Below are 27606 nucleotides of genomic sequence, written 5' to 3' on the forward strand. Positions count from 1 at the left end.
AATAAGGGTCCTTAGCACTAGAGGGTGAGGAAAGAAAGCCTTTCAACTTGAGTACCTCAAAATGGTTCTTTCGATATAAGAGGTGATCTAGACAACAATGTCTTGGAACTAGATGGAGAAGAATGGATAAGGGAGATTTGCAATAATAGGATTCTTGATTTGAAAGAAAGTTAGAGAAGCATTGGCAACAAATGGGATATCAAGAACAAAATTTCTTGCGTTTGTTTTTTTGAATCAAGGGACGTGGAAATTTAGGCACAAGATCCTTGAGATTGAATGCCAATGGCACAGTACAAGGTAATGCAAAGAAGCCTAGCAAGATTCCTATCTCCTTTTAGTCTACTCATGTGGACACCTTTTCTAGATGTTACTTTGTGAGGAGCTTTTAACCTAGTGTTAAGGTTTGAATCTCTATTTAATTTACCACAGTGAGCAGTTCCTTGTTGTGGAGTTCCATGTAGTATACCGCTACTCCATCCTGTATTTGGCTTGGCCAAAACTCGCAATGTCAATGGTGGCATTAAAGCCAAATGGCCAAAGCTTTAGGATTTCATGCATTCATAGCCAATTATCTTTGATTCCAAAAGAGCTTCAGCCAATTGAAAACATGGTTAAGAATGGTTTTACCACAATTATGGGGACCAATGATCAATGGTGGCAAAAATCCATAGCGATTAATGCATCATTATAGGTGGATGATTTTATTGCAGCATGAAGAACTGAAGCACCTCAAGAAGTATTATTGCAAGTCAACATAAAAATTATGGGAATCTCACATTATTATTTTACTACTGTCATGGTAGAAATACATTTACAAGTCAAATACATGTGCGGGTTTTTGTCCAACAAGTAAAATTTTAGACTAAGCAAAGGTGAGCACAAACCTAGAATGAGTGTAAGATATTATAAATGGTTCATTGTTTAACTTGACATATATGCTCAACACTGTAATATATGTCAAAGTACAATAATCACATTGGAATGCACAAAGAACATAAAATCTAGATGAAGATAAAGTTTATAATTTTTTCTTAGCACCACTATATCATCATATTACTAAACAAGTGGAACATGTTTCATCGAAAAAAAGAAAAAAGTTACCTATCATGCTGACAAAGATTACGTTGTAGATAACCATGCGAAGTGATCTACTCTTCGATAAATAAAGGGCACTTCCACACAATAGAAGTAAAGGACCATGACAATTAGTCCTTCCAAACTTCTCTCTTATCTTTAGAGGATGTTGATAAGACAAAAAAGGCAATAAAATACTAGCATTATGGGTAATGTAGGGAGACACATAGGTGCACATAGTTAGCTAGTGATGGGTTTTTTTCTAGCTCCAAAGACATCTTTTCTTAAAAAAAGATGATATTTGACTATCAAATAAAATGTTTGTAGGAACTTCCTATGGGAAGTGATGAAAACACAATATGGATGCACTCTAGAGCAATGTACCCATGTGTGACGAGGTCGATGGTTGAATGTCAATTGTAAAGTTTTTTGTGTTTTTTTACATGTGGTAAATGGTCTTCTGTGCATAGAATGTTGTCATGTCAATATCTATGCTACATCCAATGTGGTAAATGTGTGGACATGCATCAAAATACCTTGTTTTGAAGGATGGTTGTGTGCTAGTGAAATGTGACCCCAATTGTGTGAGCAATGGTCTTGGTGCAATGGTTTTTAAGGCAATGTAGAAGAGTGGTAAAAGGAGACAATGACGTGGAAATTTTACATAGAGAGGTGGCTTGCATGAGGAAGCTACGTTTTTATGTGGAGCCAATGCTGCAATATGTGGGGACTTGGCTCATTACGTGGGTGGCATGAAGGATTTTCCAAAAGGAGTTGATGTTGCGTTATGGAGGAGGAGCACATATTGTAGAGAAGGGGAGAGGCTTTCCAAAAAGCAAGAGATAAGGTGACAAATCTGGAATTTGGAGAAGAGGAAGAAGTGTGCACTGATTGTACGTCGCTGGTGGTCTGTACTGCCTTCTGCGCTGATTGTGAGAGAGCCTTTGCTTGCTTGAGGCGCACGTATGAAGCTGACCCCCCCTTCACTGGAATTCTGTCGTTGGAATTTGAAGAGCTGCTAATCGCTTGTTCTTGAGGTGAACGATAATTTGAGAAGAAGAGCCAAAGGATTGCACAGGAGACTGCTCATACATTGAGGAGAGGTTGCTGCGTACGTGACGACAACACTAATAGGGAAGCTGCCCATGCGTGTGGACAAGGAAGGGTGAAGACCTGTTCGACTGAAGTTTGAAAGATCTTGGATGATCTGCAAGAGTTGTGGCTCATTCCTATCGCTTGTGGCACCACAGAGGTGCATTGTTCCCATTTGATTGTGTCTTGTTCATCGTATCACTTGTGCCATCTCGATTGAGAGTCTTCGTGGTGTCTTTGTGCTTGTTTGTGGCCTATTAAGGGTATCATCTCAAGTCACTGTGGTCCGGGTACATGCTCTGGGCGTTGTGCATTTGCTCTATTTCTATTGGAGCCCATATTGCTAATCTGATCCCATAGGTAGTCCCAACCTTAGCTACAGAGCTAATTGAATTATGGTGATTGCTAGTTGTTTTTTTTCTCCTTTTGCTTTCATGAAAGATACTCCTGGTTGTCCGAGGCATGACCATGCATGCTGGACTGGTAAACATTTCCATGGAATGAAAGAGAGTTGTTTCACACCCGTCCTGCCTTCGGTTGCATAGGCTCTTCACTAGGTTCCCTACCACTTTTCTTTCATCAACGTCTTGAGGAAAGGCACTAAAACCCAATTTAATATCATATGTATGCTTAATGTGCACCGACATATAGTACAACATAAATAATTGGTATGAACACTAGAGTGCTAAAGTAATAAAGCCCTAATGTGTTCGTGGATAACAAGACTTTGAATTCATGATTTTTTTTTAGTATTAAACAAGTAAACAAGTTTTGAAGAGCACATCGAGTCTCCTATGTGACAAGCTAGCTTTGATCTTTTCAATTACTCATTTCCTATCTCCTAAAAGACATCGGCCAATAGATGGTGATAGGACCTATCTCGAAATATAAGATCGCAACATCTTTTGACATGGATTTATTTACCTCCCTTGGCTTTTCTTAGATCTTGCTCAAGCAAAGATCCACTACTGCTAGCCACCTTGCTTGATGAATCTGTTCAATATTCTTTTTTAAAGATATTGAGTTCCATCAGCTCAATACAATGGCTCAATACCTATTCGTGTTTACGAAGTCCAACATTTGTTATTTTTATAGAGCCATACCTATTAGCCAATGATAATGCTTGCAAAATATTTTTAAGAGAGAGAAAATTGCCATAGGAGAACTACAATTTGAAGAGACAATAAGAATGACTAAATAAAGGACATTTACCCATATCTACATGTGTGTTGTGTACGTACATGCTTGTGTGTGCATGTTTGTGGTTATGAATGCTGTGAGCACACGCGTATGTATCCAACATGCATGTGTCGCTCACTAGCCCAAATTTGTATGATTATGAGTACATGTGCACATGGGGCACAATGTGCGACTTCATATGCATGCATGTGCATGTGTCTAAGGAATTGTGCATGGGCTTACAACACACGTGCATGCATGTGTTGGGGGGGGGTCATTCATGTGAGCATGCGTGTGTGTGTGTGTGTGTCAGAGAGAGAGAGAGAGAGATAGAGAGAGAGATTTACAAGCAGAAAAAGCAACGCATAAACTACAACAAGGCTTTTCTCTTAATGTGGATTGGTCATAAAGATTGTTGCAATCTCTTTACTTTCCCGTATATGGAACCGCACCAATTATTGAAGAAAGGCATGCGAGATTATGCCTTAAAAAATCATAGACAAGGTCAGTAGTAGTTGCAACTATGCGCACCACGAGACCATCATCCTGCAACAACAGAAGGCCCCATATAACATCAAAATGAAGCACATCAAAACCAAGAAAATATAAACCAAAACAGATGCAGATATCTCAGAGATTCATTCAGACATTTCCAGAACTAACAGTTCTTCAAATACTTACTGCCGGACCAAAGGTGCTACAAGAAACAAGAAAGTTTGGATGTGCAAGGCTTGAATGCTTGACACCCTCAGACAAGGATGTCTCCCCTGATGCTGAAGGGAAGGATGTCTTGCCTTTAGAATCGGGTGACTTCCTTCTGGCAATCCTGTGGTTACACATCTGCACAACTTCCTCGAGCTGCTTACGGACAAACCACAACTGTGGCCTGTATTCACAACTTATAAGTGTCACATCCACAAACTTAGTGAAATTATTCATAGCATTGATAACAAAGATCTCCCAATATACTTCTGCTGTAATTAAAACAATCTCAGACAGCAGGGTCACCCCCAAATTCCCCCCTCCCCCTCCGTCTTTACCACTCCCTTTAGATTATTCAATTATTTGGTTTTCTTTTGGCTCATTATTACCCCCTCCTATTATTATCACACACACACCTACACGCACTCACTACTATTATCCCCCCTAGTATTATCTCTCTCTCTCTCACACACACACACAGAGACACACACACACACACACACAAATTTACTCAACCATTCCCGGCGTGTACACACTTTTAAGCATAAACATAACCCCCCCCCCCCCCCCCCCTTCCTTCCTCTCCAAAGTTGAAAGTTTTGCTAATAGTTTGTAACTTTAATTTGTTTATTTTCTGGATAGCCTGATTTCCAGGGTGATCAAGCTATCATATTTTGTATTCTTATTCAATTCTTCAATTGCTGGGTTCTTTCTGTTCCCTTCCAAAACTAGTTTCTCTCAGCTATCACAGATCAGAATTACCCTTTTTATAGCCACTGCCCATAAAAGATGGATGTGAACCAAAATCCAAGATAGAAAGGGAGCTTCTTCTTGCGTGTGACCTTGGGTCTTTGTAACATGCATGAGAAACCAGGGCACATGCACTATAGACGGATCTGCAGTGGAAGATTACTGAAACTAATGAGAATGGAGGGAGTGAAAGACCCACAACACCATACGAAGGTCCAAAGGAACTCCAGAATAATGCTGTTTACACAGAAAGAAAGAAAGAAAGAAAGTTTATTAAAGTCTTCGGAAGACCGATGGGTCTATGACACTGAAAAACCTGGTACAAATGAGCTGTGGTGGTGGAGCTACTAAACAAGCATCCACACCAATGCAAATGCAAAATATGCAGAATGTCAGTACTAAATCCTAGATACAACATAGTCATGTCATGTCGGTAGTCGACTATCTCATCATCATCATCCTCATCATCACTATCAATACATCAGGGTGGATGTGGCAATGGGGGCATGAAATCGGCGATAGAGTGCTGTCGTCCACTCAAAGGTGCAGCCGTGGCATGTCTCCTGGTCATAGCTCTGCGTCTAACCAGGACTACTACGACCCCCGTCGGGCGGGACCCAACTCTAAACATGGAGGGGATGTCCCCAAGTGTGATTTGTGTGTCAATCCTCTATCTGAGCTGTCTGGTCACAGGCTCTGGGTCACCATCATGTCGAGGCCTCGTCTCGTGGGTGTCCATGTGATCTGGATGGAAAAACTCCGTGATAGAACTCTGAGAGGGATCAGCCAAGGAAGAAATCTGCTCCATCGCCGTGCTCGGAGTATCCTCTCGTGGAGTCTGAGTGCCTCATGAACGAAACCTGCGAAACATCACTGGTCTGGGTAGGAGATGAGTCGAGCCGAAACCCCATAGCTATCTCTGAAGAGGCAGTGGAAACACCCGCAGATCTCATAGTAAATAGGACACCTGAAGATGAAGTGCTCCTCTTTCTCAACCTCCTGCATGTCACACAAAGTGCATAGGCGCCTCTCCCTGGGTAGTCGCTCTGCTCTGCCACTATACGAAGTCTATGTAAAGAGACCCGGAATTGCCCAAGAGAGATCCTCAGTGAGGGTACCCTGGTGGGTCAATGAAACCCTCCGTTGTGATATGTAAGAAGTGATCTATGTAGAAGCCCAGCTTCACTAGAAGATCACTCGGACCTAGCCAGGTCCGGAATGTGTGTAGTTGTAATAGATCCTCACGGATAATAGAGCCGTGTAGTTGAATACAAGACCACCTGAAGAAGACCCTAAAGAAAACCTGCTGAAAATCCAAGTGGGCTACAGATGATGTTCCATTCTGAGACACTCACCCTGCTCAATACTTGTCCGAGCTTTCCGCTTAAGGGCTGGACACGTCCTCCATGCATCTACAAAAAGATGCTGGAATCGGGGATCCTTCTTGAGCTCTTCTAATTCTAAAATCTTGGCCTTGGCTGTTGCTTCATCAAGGTCTTCATGTACCCAAGATCTCCTTTTGCTGGCTGAACTCAGCTGTTGGCCGCTCATGCTTTCTCTATCAACCGTGGCTGATAAATACTTGCTGTTCTAAAAATCAGGATCTAATCTTGAAGTGGTTATCCTTCAATACTTGCTCTTGTACAGCGCACGATCACAGCCAAGAAAATGAATTTTCTGATTCAAAGAAACTTCCAAGTTGTGCAGCAGAAAAGTCAAGAAAGGGCTGCTCTCGAGGCAGCAACTGGTTCGTAGAGCAGATCGCTTCTCCTCCCCTAAGAGTTTGATTAGCTTCCTTGACTGATCATTTTTTCTCAAATTCAGTGCAGCCTTTTAGATTTTTACCTGCCCATGCTGTGCATTATTCCAACAAGTAGGAATAAGCTCTGATATGAAATCGTCTTTTTTTTCTGGCCACCAATACAGTCCCCTTTTTGGGGCGATGTTCTTCCACAAAGATGGCTGGCCAAGGTCTATATACAGCCATAATTGCTGCCACGCATAGACTTGATGACCTCTATACAATGACTACTCCTTTCATGGGGCTGCACCAATGCCTGTTGCACGTAGATTGTTATGCATAGATCTTTGCATGCCATGTGCAGGACCTCGACCTTGGATACCCTCCGCCCAATTATGACAGTTATCTCCCTGGAAGAAATTGAACCTAGTGCCAACAATCTACTTGCCATGCTTCTTGGATCGTCACCCTCTAAGAAGAGATTGGTACCCTTGCTCTGATACCAATGAAACTCAGCTCGCAAATTTTGGGCAAAATTCAATAAAATTACGCGCTTCTATGTCAAAGAAGTGAGTTACCAAAACAGGAATTGAAAACCAGAACTCAAGCGCATGAAAAATAGCCGACCATGCAAGGTTCCTCCCAGGCAGCCTCTGTCATTTGGGATATTTTCCTTAGGGAATGGAGGGGCTCTCCCTTCTTCTCTGAGTCTATAGAAAGATTCAAGTGGCACTTTCAGCCTCTTCCTTGGTTTCTTTTTCGGTTGACCGACTTTGGGTGGCCTTTTTGTTCATGCCATGCATGACGTACTCCCACTTCGAGCTTGCTCTTGAGGGTTTCTTTCATGCTTAATAGAAGTCTCTTTCTTGAAAAAAATAAAAATAAAGCTTGTGCATGCTTTTAGCCAAAAAGTCGGCTTTCCCAAAAACAATTGCTTTATCCCCAAAATTTCGGCCCTTCATTAAATGTAACTGCTAGCACCCGCTCTAAAGATAGTTGCCCAACTTTTAGTGGCCTTTTCCCCTTAAATAATGGGTGAATTTACCACTCTTTAGTCCCTTGTCACAAATAAACAATTCGAACACATACCCATTAATTGTTAGCCAATGCATGCATTCCCATGCTTTTGACTAATCCTAGTCCTTTGTGGGTGGGTGTCGCCACCATGCACGTACAATAGAAACTTTCTCTAGTTAACCGAAGTCAACTCTTTGACCACAAGTCAAAATAGTATATCTATCTTTATTTCTTGGAATAAATACAATTCCGTGACGCTTGGACAAGGGGGTTTTCAGCAGTCGCATTCATTGCCGATGTGGTATCTCTAAACCCCTACCCATACACCTCCCCTTTGTGCTCACATGTAGGGACGTGACCCAAATTGTCATGTGCATGGATTAGTATCTGACGTGTACTGGGGTACACAAGACTAGCTCAGGTAGCCTAGGGAGGCTTAGGGCTAGGCAAGATTGATTCTCGGGTTGAGTGGCAAGGGTACAAACCAGATAGAGGTCTTCGCTATTTTTGGAGCATTGGGCACGAGCCTATAAAAGGGGCCCAGAGGTTCAGTCTTCAGAGTGCCAAGGGGAGCAAATCTAGTTCCCTAGTGCTAGGTCTGATCCTGGATTGAGTCGCGGATGCACACCTGCATCTTAGCATAGCCCAAGGCCCAGCAACAGATCCAAGGCCTCTAGGCGCCACCTGGTGGTATGGTACACCAGGCTGGTCGGGATCTAGTTGGGAGTTCGTGCCAGTAGCTCAGCTTGTGGCTCGGAGGGGCCATCTCCTGATTGGGGATTGCATCTTGTAGGTGTCAAGGTTGAATGGTGAGCGGCCTACCCTCACGTTTGGTGTGTTCTTGTGTTTCCTTGCAGGTCAGAGGTTTCAGGAGTATTGGGGACATGTCAGTTGGTATCAGAGCCAACTCCTGAGCTATGAATCTTTGTTGCAAGAGAGATTGGACGTGATTTCCTCCAGATACGATTCAAATTCGAAATTCCTAGTGATACCCTGCAAGTGCTAGTTGATTCGTCAGTTAGGGTTGTTGATTGCCTAGATTGGGATAGAAGAGAGGCGAGTGAGAGCCTTGGTGAATTCGATGTGAAGCAAGGTAAGTTGGCAGAGTTGCGGGAAGTTCAGGGGGAGAAAGATCTTCTAAGAGGAAACTGGATTGGAGGGGATCGTAGGGTGAGAGAATGGCGAGACGATTAGATTAGACAGACAGAGGGAAGCGATAAGCTATGGCAAGATTCGGAAGCCAACGTGCATCCTCCTAGATGAGCGTAGTGGAGTTGGTGCTCAGAGAAGAGGGCAGGAGGGTGTGCGCAATAGGCGCCAGTCTGTTCGGGACTAGGCTGTGCAGTATTCGGGGCTTGGAAAGCTAAAAAAAGCACGAGTCCTACCGAGTTTAGGGATGTGCTTTTTTGGAGGGCAAGGCTTTCTAAAAGCCAGGGCTCATAGCGCCTATATCCTGGAGGAATTTTTTGCATTCACCAGCTCGAAGTATTGCGCACGAAACCATGTCCTCAGCCGCCTTCTCTATCAGATCCCGTCAGCTAGGGCTGGTCCGCTGCAGTTTGTCAGTTCGGATCAGCTACTTTCCCTTTTTCGCCACCTAGCCTCGCCGTTTTCTCATCTTGGCACAATCCCGTGGCAGTATTTCCTTCACTGCTTGCTCCTAGTTTCAGTCCCCACTGCTGCCTCCTCTTTCCTAAGTCTGTTCTTTCCTCCAACTTCGACTGTAGCGCTTGCTTTGCTCCCGATTTCTTCATGGATGATTCAGTAGAAGCCAAGCTTTTAGAGGGTGATCAAGATATGGATTACCACGGAGGGGACAACCAAGGTCTCCCGGATGATTTGATTACAAAGACTGCCTTCAGTGAATTCACCACAGCTCTCGACGCAAAGTTTGAGCAATTCGAATCAAACGGGGTTGACGCAGCAACTCCAAGGGATTCAGCCTTCTATTATGCTTTTGACCAGCACTGTTCAAGCACTCGCACATGTTGATGCTTTGGCTTCAGTGTTGGGTCCGAATATTATACCAGATCCCTATCCCAGAGATCAGAAATCCAAGACCAAGGAAGTGGTTGACAGTTGGTTGCACAAGGGGCAAGTACACTTCCAGTTTCACCCTTATCCTGATGAGAAGAAGATGTAACTTGCAGCAGGCTATTTATCAAGGAAGGCTTTACTGTGGTGGAAGGAACTACAACCGAAGCTCTCCACATGGATGAATTTGAAGAGGTCTTCAGGAAAGAATTCCTGAAGGAGAAGGATTATGATATCATAGGCAAGCTCAAGGCCCTCGATATGTCCAAACTAAATTTGACTTTTGAAGATTATCTTCAGAAGTTTCATGATTTGCAGACCAGAGCTACAAAGATGGACCCCGTCACCTTATTGGGCTTCTTTGTGGATGGTTTGCCTGACTCGTATAAGCTTCAGATCAAGAACAACAAGTGTACCACTTTGCAAGAGGCCATGAGCTATGCGCGCATATATGATGATACTATGGCCAGCACAAAGGGAACCACTACTGCCGACACGAGTGGGAAGAACAAGAGGAAGTTCTTCCAGTCACCAAATAGTACAGGGAAGTTGAAGTCAGTTGACAATGCCTCCAAGAAGAATTCAACTCAGACGAAGAATGGTCGAGCCCATTTCCTACGCACCCTTAAGCTAAAGAAAGAAGGACGTTGTTTTATTTGTGAGGAGCGGGGCCACACTTGGAATGATTGTCCTAAGGCGTAAGAACCAGATGCAAGAGCCAGGACCAAAGCTCCATGCAGGCCAAGGAACCAAAGCGAAGGGAGCTAACCAAGCATCGATGACAAATTTTTCTATAACTGTCATTACCTGCCTACTTTCTTATAATTGCACTTTTAATAATTCGTTATTTGGCCCCCATGACCTTTTCTGAGCTTATGGAGAAGTAAGGGACCAAAGAGTTCACATTCTCTTTGACCCGAGCAGCTCTCACAATTTTGTGAACTACAAACTTGTGCAGGGGATGGGGCTGTCCACAACACCTAGCGATCACACCTATGAGGTGCAGCTTTCAGCTGGGAAGCAGTTTTGGGATCATAAGGTCAACGAACTTTCTATCCGGATTCAATGCTACTCTTACGTGCTATGTTATGCACTTGGAACATGTAGACTTGTTGATCGGAATAGAGTGGTTTAAAACCCACGATATTCCGATTGGATGGAAAGACCTTACACTCTCTTTTTTGGACGAGGATACCCAATTTTGTATTCATTGTAATTATATTCCCTCTTCTCAGGGACCTATTGTATCTGCGATGTAGCTTCGGAATATATTAAACACTTCTCATTATGATGTGTATCAGTGTGTATTGATTCCGCTTTCTTCATTTGTTGTCTCTATTAATAACAAAAATGATTTAAGCGTGTTTGAACACCGAGAATTGAGAACCTTGTTAGATGATTTTATGGATGTATTCCCTGCACAACTACCGGTAGGTTTACCTCCAAAACAGGCATTAGATCATCGCATAGATTTAGAACCTAGGGCTCAACCTATTAGTATTCCACCTTATAGGATGAGCCAACGCGAGGAGGACGAGTTAGCTTCACAGCTACAAGACTATCTGAATATGGGTTATATTCGCCCAAGTAAATCACCCTGAGGTGCACCTGTTCCTCATGGAGAATGCGTGTAGATTATAAACGATTGAATAAAGTGACAATTAAGAACAAATACCCTCTTCCTCGTTCAGATGATTTGATAGACCAATTGGCCGGAGCGAAGTACTTCAATAAGATTGATTTGTGTATGGGTTACCGTCAAATCTGTATCTATGCTAAACACATAGAACCTCTTTCCGTACTAGGTATGGCCACTACGAGTTTCTCGTATTGCCTTTTGGTTTGACCAATGCTCTCGCTACCTTCCGAAAAATAATGAACAATTTGTTCAAAGATTATTTGGGCAAATTCGTTGTCGTGTTCTTAGATGACATCTTGGTATATAGCTGATCGCTAGAGGATCACATTGGACACCTCCGAACTGTCTTAGTTATTTTAAGACAGCACAAGGTCTATGCCAAGATGAGTAAATATGGCTTCTTTATGAAGGAGATCATTTACTTAGGACACAAGATTTCTTCCAAAGGTATCAGCATTGATCTAGATCGTATCCATAAGGTTTTGGAATGGCCCATCCCTCAGATAGTGAAACAACTTCATTCTTTCCTAGGATTTATGATCTTTCTACAGAAGTCCGTGCGTGATTATTCTAACATCACGGCACCCTTGACCAACATACTGAAAGGTCGTGGATGCAGGTCTACCCACCCGATTTCTTGGAATGATGCATTGAACAAGGCTTTTGAGACCTTGAAGCACACTATCAAGGAAGCTCTTGTTCTTACATTACCCGATCCTACCCAGCCTATGTTTTAGAGGCCAATGCGAGTGATTTTGCGATTGGAGCAGCTTTAGTCAAAGAGGGCAGACCTGTAGCTTTTAAAAGTAAGAAGCTAGATGACACCCAATATCATTGGCCCATACTAGAAAACGAACTGAGTGCAGTTGTGTATGTTCTAAAGGTTTGGAGACACTACTTGTATGGTTCCAAGTTTCTTGTATTGAAAGATCATTAGTTAATCAAGTATGTGTGATGGGTCGGAATTGAGAGGAAGAAAGGCTAGATGGGCAGAGTTAATGCAAGATTTTGATTTTGAAATACGTTATCAAAAGGGTTCCATGAATAGTATGGTGGATGCCTTAAGTCAAGTCAAGTTTGTAAATGCTATGTCATTTACGAAAATATCCTCAGACCTATTCCAATCCTTGAGAGGGCTCTGTGCAACTAATAGTCATTTCAGTTCTTATTGGCAGAAAGTCCAGGATGGGAGCTCCATGGTTTACCAGGACTCAGAGATTGTGTCACCTATACAAGCGGCGGGAGGTCAGTGGATGATTAGGAACGGCTTGCTGTTCTGGAATGGAAAGACCTGTGTGCCAGATGTTTCAAATCTTCGATCCAAGATTCTTTGGGAGTGTCATGATGCCCCTAGTGCTAGAGATCCAGGCATACATCCGACATCTGTCTCTTGTGAAACATACCTTCTATTGGCCTAAGATGCGTGCATTTATTGAAAGCTATGTCGTAGGTCGTCGGGTTTGTAGGGTTACTAAGGCCGAACGCCTTAGAAGCGCGGGTTTATTACAGCCATTGCAAATCCTTAGTAATAAATAGGTAAGTATTTACATGGCCTTCATTACGAGGTTTCCTAGAACGCGCAAGGGTCATGACTCCATTTGGGTCATAGTCGACCGTCTGACCAAGATGGCTAGATTTTTACCTACTAGATCAACCATCTTAGCTATTTAGTTAGCTCACGAGTTTGTGGACCAATTGTTTAACTTTATATGGTTTGCCTTCAGACATAGCTAGCAACCGGGACTCTAAGTTTACAAGTAACTCTTGGACACTTGTTTCTGAGAAGTTAGAAACCACTCTAAGTATGAGTTCCTCAGATCATGTACAATCCGATGGCAGCACAGAGAAGGTTAACCAATTGGTTGAAGATATGCTTCGGGCATATGTTTCTAGGAGACAGTCTTCATGGAAAGATTATCTCCCCATTTTGAATTTGCTTACAACAGTGCAAAGCATTCAAGTACAGGTTACAGTCCTTTTATGCTTATGTACGGGTTTCAACCTAAGTCACCAGTTATGGTTGGGTTCAAGGGAATTAATAATGATGCTGCAAGGACATTCTTGCAAGACACGCAAGAAATGTTATAGTTTGCCAAGGAGTCTATTAGAAGTGTCCAAGATTACGATAGATTTCATGCTAATAGACATCATTCGCCCAGAAAGTACTCTAAAGAGACGATGGTATATTTACGTATTCCCAAGGAATCCAAGAGCCTAAGTACTTGTTTGGTTCTGAAACTATCCCCCAAATACTGCAGTCCGTTCAAGATTATTAAAAGAATTAGACCAGTTGCATATAAACTAGAATTGCCTCTTGATGTTAAAGTACATCCAGTGTTTTATGTCAGTAGACTGAAAGAGTTACTGGGTGCGGATGATCAACTTGTTTCTCCTCAAAAGATAATATAAGTTACAGATTTGACTTTTATTCCACATGAACCTACGAGTATTCTTGAATTTCGTGAAAGACAGATTCAAAATAGAACTATCACGGAATACAAGATCAAGTGGAAAGATCATGTTGAGGAGGATGCAACATGGAAGACATTACCTAACCTCCAGAAGACATGCCCGGTTTTCTTGCGAACTCAGGAGTGAGTTCTTAGAGGAGGAGAAGTATGTCATGTGCACGGATTAGTATCTGACGTGTACTGGCGTACACAAGACTAGCTCAGGTAGCCTGGGGAGGCTTAGGGCTAGGCAGGCTTGAATCTCGGGTTGAGTGGCAAGGGTACGAACCAGATAGAGGTCTTCGCTATTTTTGGAGAATTGGGCCCGGGTCTATAAAAGGGGCCCAGAGGTTCAGTCTTCAGAGAGCCAAGGGGAGCAAGTCTAGTTCCCTAGTGCTAGGTCTAATCCTAGATTGAGTCGCGGACGTGCACTTGCATCTTAGCGTAGCCCAAGGCCCAGCAACAGATCCAAGGCCTCTAGGCACCACCTCGTGGTATGGTACACCAGGCTGGTCAAGATCTAGTTGGGAGTTCGTGCCAGTAGCTCAGCTCGTGGCTCATAGGGGACATCTCCTGATTCAGGATTGCATCCCGTAGGTGTCATGGTTGGGTGGTGAGCGGCCTGCTCAGATTCCTCATGTTTGGTGTATTCTTGTGTTTGCTTGCAGGTCAGCAATTTTAGGAGTGCTGGGACGTGTCACAGATAAATGTATGCACAAAGAATATACATACCGAGGAATCCACCCATTTGCATGCTTGCTTTGAAAACAAGCCAAGTACCTCCTGGAGGCACCCAAAGCATCCATGTGTACCTCTGTAGTGCCATCTTAAATGTGCTGGTATCCATTTGACTATGTTCACTCAAAGACACATCCCTCATGCCAATGATATCAAGCTTTTTTCCAGAACAATCTGAGTAAATATTGTTGTCCACCTTCACAAAGGTTTTGGTCCCTCTGACTCATCAAGCCATCTCTCAATGTCAAATATACACGTAGTACACCAAGATCTACATACCTAATCACAACAACACTTGGAGATGTCACCAAGAAAAGTTCCATTGAATATATTACCACATTGGCTACTAGTTTTGATTCCTCTAACTCTTGATTTGACTCCTTCCTTCCTCTTCTAGTCAGCCTTCTTTCTGCAGTCCTTCACAAAATGCCCTAGCTGGTCATAGTAGAAGCAATTCTTGCTTCCACTAGATGAAGAGCCCTCCTCATCATCAAGTTTATCATTCCTCTTTTTATTGTTGAGCTGGCCATTGCCAAGCTTGCCCTTCCCTTCGTCCTTGTTCTTGTCTTGTGTAAAAGGCCTTGTTCTAGATTCCGACATAATTTCTCTCCCAAGCTCTTCCTATGGAAGCAAAGGCACTAGCTCCTCAAAAGTAACTACTACCAACTGTTGTCCTGTAACCACGGTCGTTACAAACCCGGAGAACATGCAAGGAAAAGCCTATCAATCTCACGAATCCGTCTGCTGACCAACTGCAGAAAGTTGATCCCTCACCACCTTCGTTTCACTAATGTAATGCCCCATCGTGTCCCCCTCCTCCATCCTTATGTTGTAGAGTTCCGTTTCCAGGTCGAGGGTTCTTGCCACATGGTTGATCTCGTACATATCCTTCAGCGTGGTCCATGCTGAAAACTTTGTGAATGCCAGGGTGGACCGAGTCCACAGTCATTACAATAACTGCCTCTACATTTCACAGTACCCAATCCCTAACTACAACTAGACCCGCAGGTGTCACCAGTACCCCATCCTTATTTTTGACATCCTGCGGCCTTAGCTCCAAACCTGTTGTTATCTCCAAGACCATCCGAACCACCAAGCAGCTCTGGATCTTCATCTTCCATAGAGGATAGTTGCTTCCATTGAGCTTACCCAATTCCCAAAGCTTGAAACTGGATAGTCTAGCAGCCATGAGGAGGAAATGAAGGGCTCCGGAGGAGTATATCTGTCATTACAATAACTATAGCCAAGGCCTCTACATTTTGCAGTACCCAATCCCTAACTACAACTAGATCCGCGGGTGTCACCAGTACCCCATCCTTATTTTTTATATCCTGTGGCCTTAGCTCCAAACCTGTTGTTATCTCCAAGACCATCTGAACCACCAAGCGGCTCTGGATCTTCTCTTCCATAGAGGATAGTTGCTTCCATCAAGCTTACCCAATTCCCAAAGCTTGAAACTGGATATTCTAGCAGCCATGAGGAGGAAATGAAGGGCTCCAAAGGAGTATATCTGTCTAAAAGTGGATCACCCTCCTTCTCGCAAAGGTACTTGTCCTTCAAACGTAGAAGTTGATTCACAAGCTCGAACCAAGATCTCCTTCCAAAGGTTCTCACCCTCGAGCTTCCAGCACTAGTAAGTCTTCCTCATGGCTTTGATACCATGTTGGAAAACAGAGGTGGAGGTTGCTTGCTACGTCTAACGCCCCCTGCAAAGCGGCAGATTGTAAAAGCGTATGCCCAAAAACCACCCTGTAAAATGGCCGACCCAGCAGGGGGACAAACCGACTCCCTCTGGCCAATTTGGTTGGCTGGCCCAACCCTAACCAGCCGACCTACTGGTCGATCTGGTTGGCTGGCTCAACCAGCCCTATCTAAGGGCCCTAACCAAGCCCTTTTGGGCTGCTGCCAGGCTGCCCTTTGTTGCTGCTGGAGACCTTCTTGCAGGCTGTACACCTACCCATAGATCCCCACCATGCTGCAGCCCTTTGCTGGCACCATGTCCTACCCGTACACCTTCCATACACTACCCTGCGGCAGCCTGTACAGATCCACCGTACAGTGGCTGACATCATCGCACCTTCGTTCCTTGATGGAGATGCTGCGCAGATCTGCTCTACTCTGTCCTTGACAGTCACCTGGCCATTCTCTGCCAGATCTGCCCTCAAGGCAAGCTTCCTTCTGCCAGGTACTCTCCTTTCTTTGTGTGAGGTGCTGCCCATGTGGCAGCCGCCTCCCTCTTTCTTTTCCTAGGTTCACCCCCCCATGCTCTCCTCATATGGGGGCTTACAGAGGGGAGGTGACCATTCCAACAGCTATTTCATATGATTCTTTCGTTAGAGTGTGTATTGGTGCATAGAAAGAAAGAAAGAAAGAAAGTTTATTAAAGTCTTTGGAGGACCGATGGGTCTATGAGACTGTGAAAAACCTGGTACAAACGAGCTGTGGTGGTGGAGCTACTAAATGAGCATCCACACCAATGCAAATGCAAAATATGCAGAATGTCAGTACTAAATCCTAGATACAACATACTCATGTCATGTCGGTAGTTGACTATCTCATCATCATCATCACCATCATCACCATCAAGGCATCAGGGTGGATGTGGCAATGGGAGCATGAAACTGGCGATAGAGTGCTGTCGTACACTCAAAGGTGCAGCCCTGGTATGTCTCCTAGTCATAGCTCTGCGTCTAACCAGGGCTACTGTGACCCCCGTCGGGCAAGACCCGACTCTAAACATGGAGGGGATGTCCCCAAGTGTGATTTGTGTGTCAACCCTCTGTCTGAGCTGTCGGGTCACAAGCTCCGAGTCACGGTCATGTCGAGGCCTCATCCCGTGGGTGTCCATGTGATCTGGCTAGAAAAACTCCATGATAGAACTATGAGAGGGATCAGCCGAGGAAGAAGTCTGCTCCTGTCACCGTGCTCGGAGTATCCTCTCGCGGAGTCTGAGTGCCTCATGAAGGAAACTTGCCAAACATCGTTGGTTTGGGTAGGAGATGAGCCGATCCAAAACCCCATAGCTATCTCTGAAGAGGCAGTAGAAACGCCCGCGGATCTCATAGTAAACAGGACACCTAAAGATGAAGTGCTCCTCTGTCTCAACCTCTTGCATGTCAAACAAAGTACATAGGCACCTCTCCCTGGGTAGTCGCTCTACTCTGCCGCTCTCGATACGAAGTCTATGTGAAGAGACCTAGAACTGCCCAAGAGAGATCCTCACTGAGTGGGGTAAATAAATCTAAGTGTACCCTGGTGGGTCAATGAAACCCTCCGCTGTGATATGTAAGAAGTGATCTCTCTAGAAGCCCATCTTCACTGGAAGATCACTCGGGCCCAGCCAAGTCCAAAATGTGTGTAGCTGTAGTAGATCCTCACAGATAACCTGGTTGACCTCGTGTGATAGGAGGGGAGAAAACGGAGCATCCATGCTGTACTGGAATGAGGGTAGTCTGTCCATGTGGAGCCCCAATCCCTTGAACCATATCTCTGTGTGTGCATACCAGTAGCACCTCTGGTCTCCTCCTACTACAAGTGCCATAGAAGAGGACAATGCTAGCCAAGGTAGCCTGCTACGCCCAGAGGTGTAACCCCCATACTCCCTAACTCGGTGCAGATACGTGATGACCTGAAATGTAGCATCTAGCTATAATGGGGGTGACCCAAACTCCGCCCGAATGATCTGGTGAGGAACGGATGGCTTACCACGGATCATCCGTGATAACATGAGAACCTGTAGCCGCTCCACCCTAGCCCACTCTGTATCCGACAAGTCTGGCCCCCAGCATGGACTGCCAAACATCCCTGCTGGACGGACCAAGGAGTCAAAAAGCAACCCTTTGGTCCGTGGATCCTGAAAGTGAGAACGGAAGCATTGTCTCTCTAGTCTAGCCAATGAAGCATATCCTCTGCCCAAGTGTGCCTGCATCGCGGGTCTCATAGTGAAGGTGGGTCCGGAAAAGACGACCCCAAGATAAGTGTATGATGAAACTACCGAGAGAGAGAGAGAGAGAGAGAGAGAGAGAGAGAGAGAGAGATGCAGATAGTTATTGAACTATGCTCAAGAGAGTAGAAACAATAAATATATTTTGTTTCAAACATAAATTGCACAAAAGGTGTGCACAATGTGCCACCATCTAGCAGCAAGGTGCTGCCTAGATGTGGAGCCCTATGGCTACAAGACTGTCCTCCTACCTCCTCATGGCACCTTCAAAACACTGTCAGCCTGTGTGCTCTCCTAGAGCTTCAGTGAGCTGCATAGTAAACACACCTCCTTATGCTCCCATGACAGCCAATGGTGAAGCGCTGTTTGCTCCATGATCCTTGACCTTCTTGTTGTCCCTGCAGCCAATGGTGACGCACAAGTCTCTCTTGATTCATGTTTTCCTTGCTGCTGTGTAGTCAGCCTGACATGAGGACCTCCCGTAGGTGTTCTGGATCTCCCTGCTGCAGTGTAGGCAGCCCAATCTAAGGCACCTGGAATCTGGAAGACTGAACAAGTAATGTCCGCCCTAGGGCCCTTTATGTGGGGCCTGGAAACCAACTAGTGTGCAGATTTAACAACCCAGATCTGCAGACACATCTTTGCCACAACATGACACCTAGCTGCCATGTCACAGCCTTGCAGACTGCACCTGTCTGCTGATGGTTTTCTGCCTGCTCTGACCAGTCTTTCTGCTCCAGACTGATCCTGAACCTGTGCTGGTCTGCAGGTCTGTCTGCAGGCCTTGAACTTGGTATTGAAAGCCCAGTTTGGCTATCCCTGCAGGGTCTTCTTGCTCCACGCTGCTGCTGCCTCTGTCGCAGCCGTCAGACAGCTTCCTTTGCTTCCATGCTGCCCATGTGGCAGCCTTGCATGCCATCCTAGATCTGCCCACGTGGCAGTCCTTTCCCTGCCAAGAAAGGATGAGAGGGAAGAGATATCTCTTGAATTCAAAAGATCCCCATCTGCAAATGCCAGATGGGCAGTTGAATATGCATGCATCCTTGACACATACGAGGGCACTTTATTGTTAAGTCAACCGTTTAAGCAACGGAGGAAATTTTACAGCCCTTTATAGATCAGGACCCAAAGATGTATCCACCTGTATTTTTCCATTTCTTTTGATTACGTGTTTCTATTCTGCTACATTTGCGATGTGTGCTTACTAAAAGCTAATCGACCTTAGATCCGTGATTATTCCTTTTTTTGGGAGAAGACCCCACCTTACCTCCAATCGCAGAGGAAGTTCAAAGTAGTACACTTACTGGGGAAGATGACAGGGGCACTTACAAGTACTTGTAAGACTTGTCTAAACCTATTCTAACACAATGAGTAGAGCTACAGCTCTGGACCCATGCTGAGTCTCCTTAATATTGTTTCACCTATGCTTACAAGATCTTTTAGAAAAATATGTTGTCTCAATCCAAACGAAGTCAAAAAATCTTTGATTACTTATTGACTTCAACTCGATAAATCAAGCATGATTAAAAGTCAGTAAAACTTCACTTTTGCAACATCATTATTAGAAGACAAAAGAAAGTAAAAGATCCTTACCCATATACAAGCACCATTGCTACAACTTGAAATGGTTGCATTCGCCTCAAGATTGTGTGACCAGCCCCATTCTCAAGACACATCTAACAAATATGAAACTAAGTACAAGGGATTGCTGCAAAGTTTCTGGATGCAGCAAATAATACCTTGGAAAACTTCAGCATACAGATGAGTACCAATCTAGGAACTAAGGAAAAAGGAAAACTCCAGCATACTACCGAATCTAGGAACAAAGGTCCTTTTCCATCAAGGAAAACTTGATTGGTGCTTCTGTACATATCAAAGGACCAAACTTCACCACGCTCCCGTCGCCCACTTGTACACCAATCCACAAGCACCATGTTTGCATCTATAGCCAAACTAAAAGCTTGAAATTGCTTGTATTTGGCAGCTGAGAAGCAAGTCACTGGGTCTGGAAGGAATACAAAGATACCCTTGCTCTCAATAGAAACCTGATACAGTGTTAACAAGTCATAATCAATAATAGATTGCCCGGGCATAGCATATGGATATTCTGAATGAATTACAATTTGCAAAGTAGAAGTAAACACATCCAATGATCATACGATCACAAAGCTTCCGCTTACAAATTGTGTTCACTCTCTTGACAATACACTGTTGATCCCAATTTAACTGCCCCTTAGCCAAGTGAAAGGAAATTTTCCAAAAATTGAGAGTAATATTTAATAAATCATACACAAAGCACTAGTCTACGTTATCTAGAAGCCGAAATCAAATGATATAAAACAATTTAATTACAATGGTTTGCATATCAAGTTCCAAATTTCTGCAAAAGTCCCTTCTCCCTTCTATTGCAGCCCTTCCCCTCCTCTCACCTAAATGCTCTCTATCAACTAGCACCTTCAAATTTCCACCTTGCCCTTGTTGAAGAATGTGTGGCCCAATCCCTCATGGGCACATAGAGACCTTATTGAACCATTGGTATTAGTATGGAAAGAGGGCATAAAAGGCGCTTACATGCTATTGACACGTGGCATTGGGAGATTTTAGTCCCATAAACAAAGTGTGGCCTTGGTACGCCTTGAGTAAATAGAGGACATTGTGCTCCCTTAGAGCATCCCTCTTGGGATTCTTTGGGAGCTTTTGCTAGGCATGCTTATGGGATGAGAATTGGACCCCACAGCCAATAATCACCTTTACACGTGGCAATATGTAGTCGGTGATTTACAAAGTATCAAATCTTGTTTGCTCTCTACTCGCAAAGGTGGCACCACGCAGCAATGGGCAGGTGGGTCAATCGAGCTGTGGGTTGCTTTGGATAGGTTGGTATGGGGTGGTAGCCTACGTCAGACTGGCAATGCAACAAGATTATTGGCAACATTCATGGGAACTGATGGCTCATGCGTGACAATTGATGTTGATGTCAGCTGGCTCATGTGTCAAATAGTTAGCATAATGTGCCATGTGGCAAGTTCTCGATGGCCAATAACTACCCATGTTTTAGTTACTCGTGTGTTGAGGCAATTGTGTACCTCGTGCTATGTGCTAGAGTTAAATCCACGTTGAATTCCCACACCTTCGATGTTGATCCATGGGGGTGGTTAAAGCAAGTGTGGCCCAACCTCTTATTGGCACGTAGAGACCCTATGGGTTCATTGAGATTATGGAAGGACGGCCTTGTGTGATCTCGATATGTGGCATTTGGGCACTTTATCCCACACACCCCGTGTGGCCTTGGTATGCCTTGAATATATAGAGGACAATGAACCCCATTAGACCCTCTCTCTTGTGGCTTTTGGGAGTTCTAAGGCTTAACCACAATTATAGGATAGGGCTTAGGACGCTTGCAGCCAATGTCAACTCTACACATGGCAGTTTGTGGTTGGAGCTAAATAACAGCCTCCCTTTTTGTCATCACCCATTTATTTGCCTTCCTATCACTATCCCCCATTCCTTTCCTGTGCCTTGTCCTCCCCCTTCCTCTCCACCCCCTTTATGTTCCTTTTTCTTCATTTAAGGATGTTTAAAGAAGTATAACTTCCTCCCTACGTTTACACATGTTACAGCCAAGGGTAACACCCTAATACGGTACGAAGGAGTTACGGAAAAGCGGTTGTCTCGCTATCTTCCCTCTAGTGGAAGGAACTGCACGAATGAGTATTAGATGGAAATAATCCCAAATCTAAACAAGCCTACCACTCATAGAGAAGTAGATTGAGTACGATCATCCGCCAAGAAAATCTAGCTAAAACTTCCTAACCACTGATGACCAACTGCCCTAGGAGTGCATTGTAGAATACCATGTGGCATAAATTGCTTTTCAAGGTCATCTCACACTTTTCCTTATCCCCATACATGATCCACTTGGTGCTCCCCATAGCTCCTAGCCATCAACCCATAAACGATATCTGATCCCTAAAAATCCAATCAAAAGTCTATAGAGACCACACCTCATCACCTACTCTAGCAAAGACGAAACCCCAAGCTGGGTTGACCGTTGGACCTTGCTACCCAAGTCCCTAGCACCCCCTCTTTTTCAAGGCGAATACAAATGACAAAAACCTCCAGACTATGGGGATAGTTCGAGGAACATCCATGTGGTTTCACGGCCCAAACCCAGCAAAACTTATCATATAAGGGATTGTCCTGCAATGGAATGGTGCACTTACGTCAGAAAGTAGGAAGTCGAGGAGGGAGAGGTAGGGAGTGAACCTAGCCTTACCGCCCTCTTGGCCCTGGAGAGGCAACCTCGAGGTGGGTAGCATTGGTGGAGAGGAGGGTAGGGTAGGGTGATGGAAGGGAAGGAAAAATAGCCGCGGAAGGGGGGGGGGGGGGGGGGGGGGGGGCTAGAAGGAAGTGGGGGCAAGGGAGAAGGATGGAGTGGGAGGAAGGGAGGGGAATAAGAATGAAGTTTTCGACAGGGCCTCACATGACTGATGTTGAAAACAACCCTGTAGTCGGAAGAAGTGATGGATGAGGCACAGACAAGAGAGGGGGACTACATAAAGGGGGGTGAGAGTGTTGGAGGTCAACATCTCCTGATGTCACATTGTAGAGAGAGAGAGAGAGAGAGAGAGAGAGAGAGAGAGAGAGAGAGAGAGAGAGGCCTTGCTTGTGGGTGTGCCCGCCCCGTGAGTGGTTAGGTAGGACTGAGTGAGGGCCTTTGTTGTGGGTGTGCCGCCCCCCGTGAGCATAGAGTAGGATTAGGCAGACATGTCCACTATGGAGGCCCCACCTAGGGGTCCTCTAGGCTTGTTGGTGGCCATGGGTTTGCCCCGATTGTGGCGCAATGTGCATCTGGAGGGTAAGTTTGGTTACCCTATGGTGCTGCAGTCCAGGCCCTTGGAGGTCTTTCGTAGGCAGAAGTGGGCCAAACTGCTGGTCAGCCATTGGAGGGCAGGGGGCCAGCCCTTATAGGCTGCGTGGCAGCCCTGTTAGAGGGTAGTAGGGGTCATATAAAGAAAGTACTTGGAGACAAATAAAACAACACTGAAGACTAATGATAGCTGAAGAAGAAATATATATCACCAAAGGAACTCAATACAAGATAAGAGATATCTGAGAAAGAAACTGTGGAGGGAGCAAACAGCAGTCCTCCAGAACAGCCAACTGAAGTGGGCTCTGCACTAGCTCCACTAGCTGGAACTGAACCAGATCTGGGTCAGCAACCTATTGCCAGAAGAGCAAAGGTTTGCTGCAGATCTGGAGGAAATAATACAGCAGTAGAGAAATAAGTCGATGCTAATATGGAGCAGCAGCAGGAGAGGATGATGAAGTGGAGACAGAGAAGGCAGAGATGTTGGAGCTGAAGCAGAGGAGGCAGAGATGTTGGAGCTGAAGCAGGAGTGGAGTCAGAGGATGCTGGAGAAGATGCAGGAGTGGAGGCAGAGAATGCTGGAGAGGATGCAGGAGTGGAGGCACAGGAGGCAGAGGCGGCAGAAATGCTGGAGCGCAGGTGTGCAGCAGCCTGTTCCAACAAGAGGTGTGTAAGTAGCTAGAGGGCTACTGCCTTTTATAGGCCTGACCCATCTGGTCGGCCAATTCTGGTCGGCCAGATCTGGTCGGCCAGTTCTGGTCAGCCAGTTATGGCCTTTTTGGCCATTTGTTTGGCCCTGGTTCCTGTGTTTGGAGATTTGCCAGTTTTGGCCTTTCTGGCCATATGTTTGGCCCTGGCCTCTGCATTTGGAGATTGCTTGTCTTAACACCCCCTCTCAATGTCCGAGGTAGAATGGTTCCAGGGGTAATCAAAAAATGGTTCCAAGGGTGATCTATCTTCTTCATCAGCCCTTTTTTTTATTTTTTTTAAACAGAGGGTTTTCATTTAGATGGAGATGCCTACAAAGTAGATTTTCATCTTCGCTAAATGCCCAGTAGTGATGGTACAATCATAAAGTACAAAAAGAGAGGTGCTTAAGGAGTGCCCTCGCAGGGGATTTGTTCACTTCCTCAAGCACTGCTAAGGAGAAGGAGGTGGTGCACCAATCCCAAGCCGTGGGCTAAGATGCTCAAGAATAGGTCGGTTAACCGGCTTGGTAAGAATGTCAACACGATTATCAACAGCTGGAACATATATCAATCAAATAGTACCCAATTCCACTTGCTCACGAGTAAAATGAAAGTGTACGCCAACATGTTTGGTGCGGTTGGAGAAAATGGGATTGCCGGCGAGAGCGATGGCACTTTTGTTGTCGACGTAGAGGACCGTTGGTTCAGTACAAGGAAAGTGTAGCTCTGCCAAAAACTGCCGGAGATATATGGCCTCTGTGGTACAATCATACAAGGCCCGGTATTCAGCCTCAGTAGAAGATCCAGCAATAGTTTCTTGTTTACGGCTAGACCAAGAAACAGGTGCCGAGCCGAACAAGAAAATGTAGCCGCCATGAGAACGGCGATTGTCCAAGTCGCCAGCCCAGTCGGAATCAGTGTATCCCTGTAGTGTTAGTCCTGGTCTGAAATGTAAACTATAAGAGTAAGTACCACGTATGAACCGCAAGATACGAATACATGCATGCCAATGAGTTGCTTGGGTTCATTAAAGTATTGACTAAGAATAGAAACTGAGAAAGAAAGATCCGGACGAGTGTGAATGAGCCAAAACAGCTTGCCAACAACCTGACGATAGAGATGTTCATCAAAGGGAGGAGACTCCAAGTCCTTTGAGAGCTTGATTGTGGGATCCAAAGGAGTGGCAGCTGGCTTAGGCTCGTGGGGGATGATCTGATCAAGGAGTTGAAGAGCATATTTCTGTTGAGAAACAAAGATATCACCAGAATGCTGGACAACTTCCATGCCCAAGAAATAGGAGAGAAGATCGAGATCGGTCATCTCGAATGTGGTGCTGAGTTGTGTTTTAATGAATTAAAGTGTGGTGGGGGTAGAGCCCAAAAGCAAAAGATCATCCACGTAAAGTAAGATAAAGCAGACCCCCTCTGAAGATTAATGTATATATAAGTTCAGATCAAAAGGAGTGGAATGAAACCCATTAGTTTTGAGGAAAGTGTCTATTCGGTGGAACCAGGACCGAGGTGCTTGTTTAAGCCCATAAAGATCTTTGCGGAGACGGAATACCTTATTTTCATGGCCAGAAGGAGAAAAACCTCGTGGGGGAGCCACATAGACTTCCTCATCGAGGTAGCCATTGAGAAAGCACTCTTGACATCCATCTGATAGATAGACCAGCTGTGATGAGCCGCTAGGGCGAGGAGAAGGCGAAAGGATGTTAATCGAGCAGTAGGTGCAAAGGTTTCCTCATAATCGATACCATGTTTTTGGTGAAATCCTTGCACTACTAAGCGAGCTTTGTACTTGTCCAGTGTTCCATCTGCTTTGAGTTTTGTTCGGAAGATCCACTTTGTTCCTATGACCTTTTTGTGACTGGGTCTATCGACCAAAATCCAGGTCTCATTGCGATCAATGCTCTCAAGCTCCTGTTCCATGGCACGATGCCACTCAGAATGTTGAACTGCCTCCTACCAAGTGGCAGGTTCAGAATGTACGATATAGGCTGTGGTAAAAATGGAGGCAGTGGTAGTGGAAGAAGCTGTCCGGGTAGAGCATCGAAAACCGGGAGGAGGAAGTTCTAAGGGAACAATCCCGTAATCCTTCATAGTTTGTCGATACCAGCGTGGCAGCGGTGACAAGAGGATCGAGGAACGGGAGAAGCAATGGGTGGAGAGAAAGAAGTTTCGGGGGGAGAGAAAGAAGTTTCGGGGGAGAGAAAGAGGTTTCGGGGGGAACGGGAGTAGGTGCGTGATCAGCAGGGAGAATAGAGGAATTTTTTAGAACATCTCTTTCATTGAAGACCACATCACGGCGAACCAAAACTTTGTTTGTGCGAGGATCAAATAAGCGATAAGCTTTGGCTTCCGCTGAGTAGCCAACGAGAAGTAGAAGTTCAGCACGAGGTTCTAGTTTACCGCGAGTATCATTGGGAGTATGAGTACGCGCGGCATCCAAAGATGCGGATATGAGAAATAGAGGGTCGGTAGCCATAGAAAGCCTCAAAAGGCGTCATGTTTGGGATGGGCTCAGTAGGGCAACGATTAAGGAGATAGACAGAAGTGTTCACGGCTTCTGGCCAAAGACGTTCGGGCAACTCGGCTGCAAAAAGCATGGAGCATGCCATGTTCATGACTGTGCGCTGTCTCCTTTCCACACGAGCATTTTGGGAGGGCGAATTGGGAGATGTAAGATGGCGTTGGATACCACGCTCGTGAAGGAAGTAAGTGGCAAGAAATTGTGTCATGAGGTACAGACCATGAGGTTGGGCTTCACCCCGAGCTAAAAGGAGTCCCGATGTCTCATCTATGATTTCGACATGCATCTTTGTAAATAGCACCGCGCGGCCAAGAAGGCAAAGTTGATGGACAGAAAGAAGATTGACCCCTAATTGGGGGACATAACGCACTTGATCCAACTCAGCAAGACTGGGGCCTTTGTCGGTATCAAATGTGATTGGACCAACGCCACGAATAGGAGCGACAGAGTTATTGCCACAACGGACTCCCCCTGTTGCCGGTTGGCGAGAAATGAAGAGATCACGATGAGGGGTCATATGATGAGTGGCTCCACTATCCACAATCCAAGGAGCTTTAGGGCCACATGGAAGAGTATGAAAAGCTGATCCAGATATGGATGGGGAGGAGTCAAGCTCGGTGATATGGGTCAAGGCTTGAGAATTGAAGTCTAGAGAATCTCCAGTGGACCAGTCAGACAGGCCTTCGGGAGTGATGAAGGGAGGGGATGGGGTGAAATGATTAGTGACATGGCCCTGTGGTCTCCAAGGGCCAGCGTTAGGTAGAGGAGGACCACTCCTAGGGTGCCAATGAGGTGGCAGAGGAGTCGTGGTGAGGGGCTCTGGGAGAATGCCTTTGGCTTTGGAGCGACATTCGTCATCAACATGCCCAACTTTCTGGCAATGCTGACAAAACCGGTTCTTTTTGGGAAGGTTGTGCCAGGCGGGTTTAATACCAGAGGAGTTATTGGAGTCAGTAGTGGGAGAGGGCTTCCCAGAGCTGAGTTGATCTTTTTGAATCCCGGAGAAAAGAGCGGAACACTATGTTTTTGGTGGACCTGAGAGTAGAGACAAGCATAACGCAAGAGTTGACATTCGAACTCATAAAAAGTAGGAAGGGAGGGTTGAGAAGTGATTTGCTGCATAAAACTAAAATACTTGGGTGGGAGTTTGTTCAAA

General features: G+C 45.1%; 1 protein-coding gene across 2 annotated transcripts in view; it reads right to left on the reverse strand.

Annotated features, from left to right (window-relative positions):
* Window positions 1–3730: 3730 nt before the first annotated feature.
* The window catches only part of URED (urease accessory protein D), a 30009-nt gene continuing 6133 nt past the window's right edge, over window positions 3731–27606 (reverse strand). For both annotated transcript variants that reach the window (XM_087391805.1, XM_087391804.1), the window contains 4 exons: window positions 20171–20404; window positions 19953–20035; window positions 4027–4231; window positions 3731–3891 (listed from right to left, as the gene is read on the reverse strand). In XM_087391805.1, the coding sequence (XP_087247931.1) occupies window positions 3772–3891; window positions 4027–4231; window positions 19953–20035; window positions 20171–20404 (642 nt within the window). In that variant the 3' untranslated portion in view covers window positions 3731–3771. The remainder of the gene's footprint in view (window positions 3892–4026; window positions 4232–19952; window positions 20036–20170; window positions 20405–27606) is intronic.

This window comes from Dipteris shenzhenensis, chromosome 20 (genome assembly GCF_047967505.1).
Source record: "Dipteris shenzhenensis isolate YYH24624 ecotype China chromosome 20, Dip_SZ_1.0, whole genome shotgun sequence".
NCBI classification, from domain to species: domain Eukaryota; kingdom Viridiplantae; phylum Streptophyta; class Polypodiopsida; order Gleicheniales; family Dipteridaceae; genus Dipteris; species Dipteris shenzhenensis.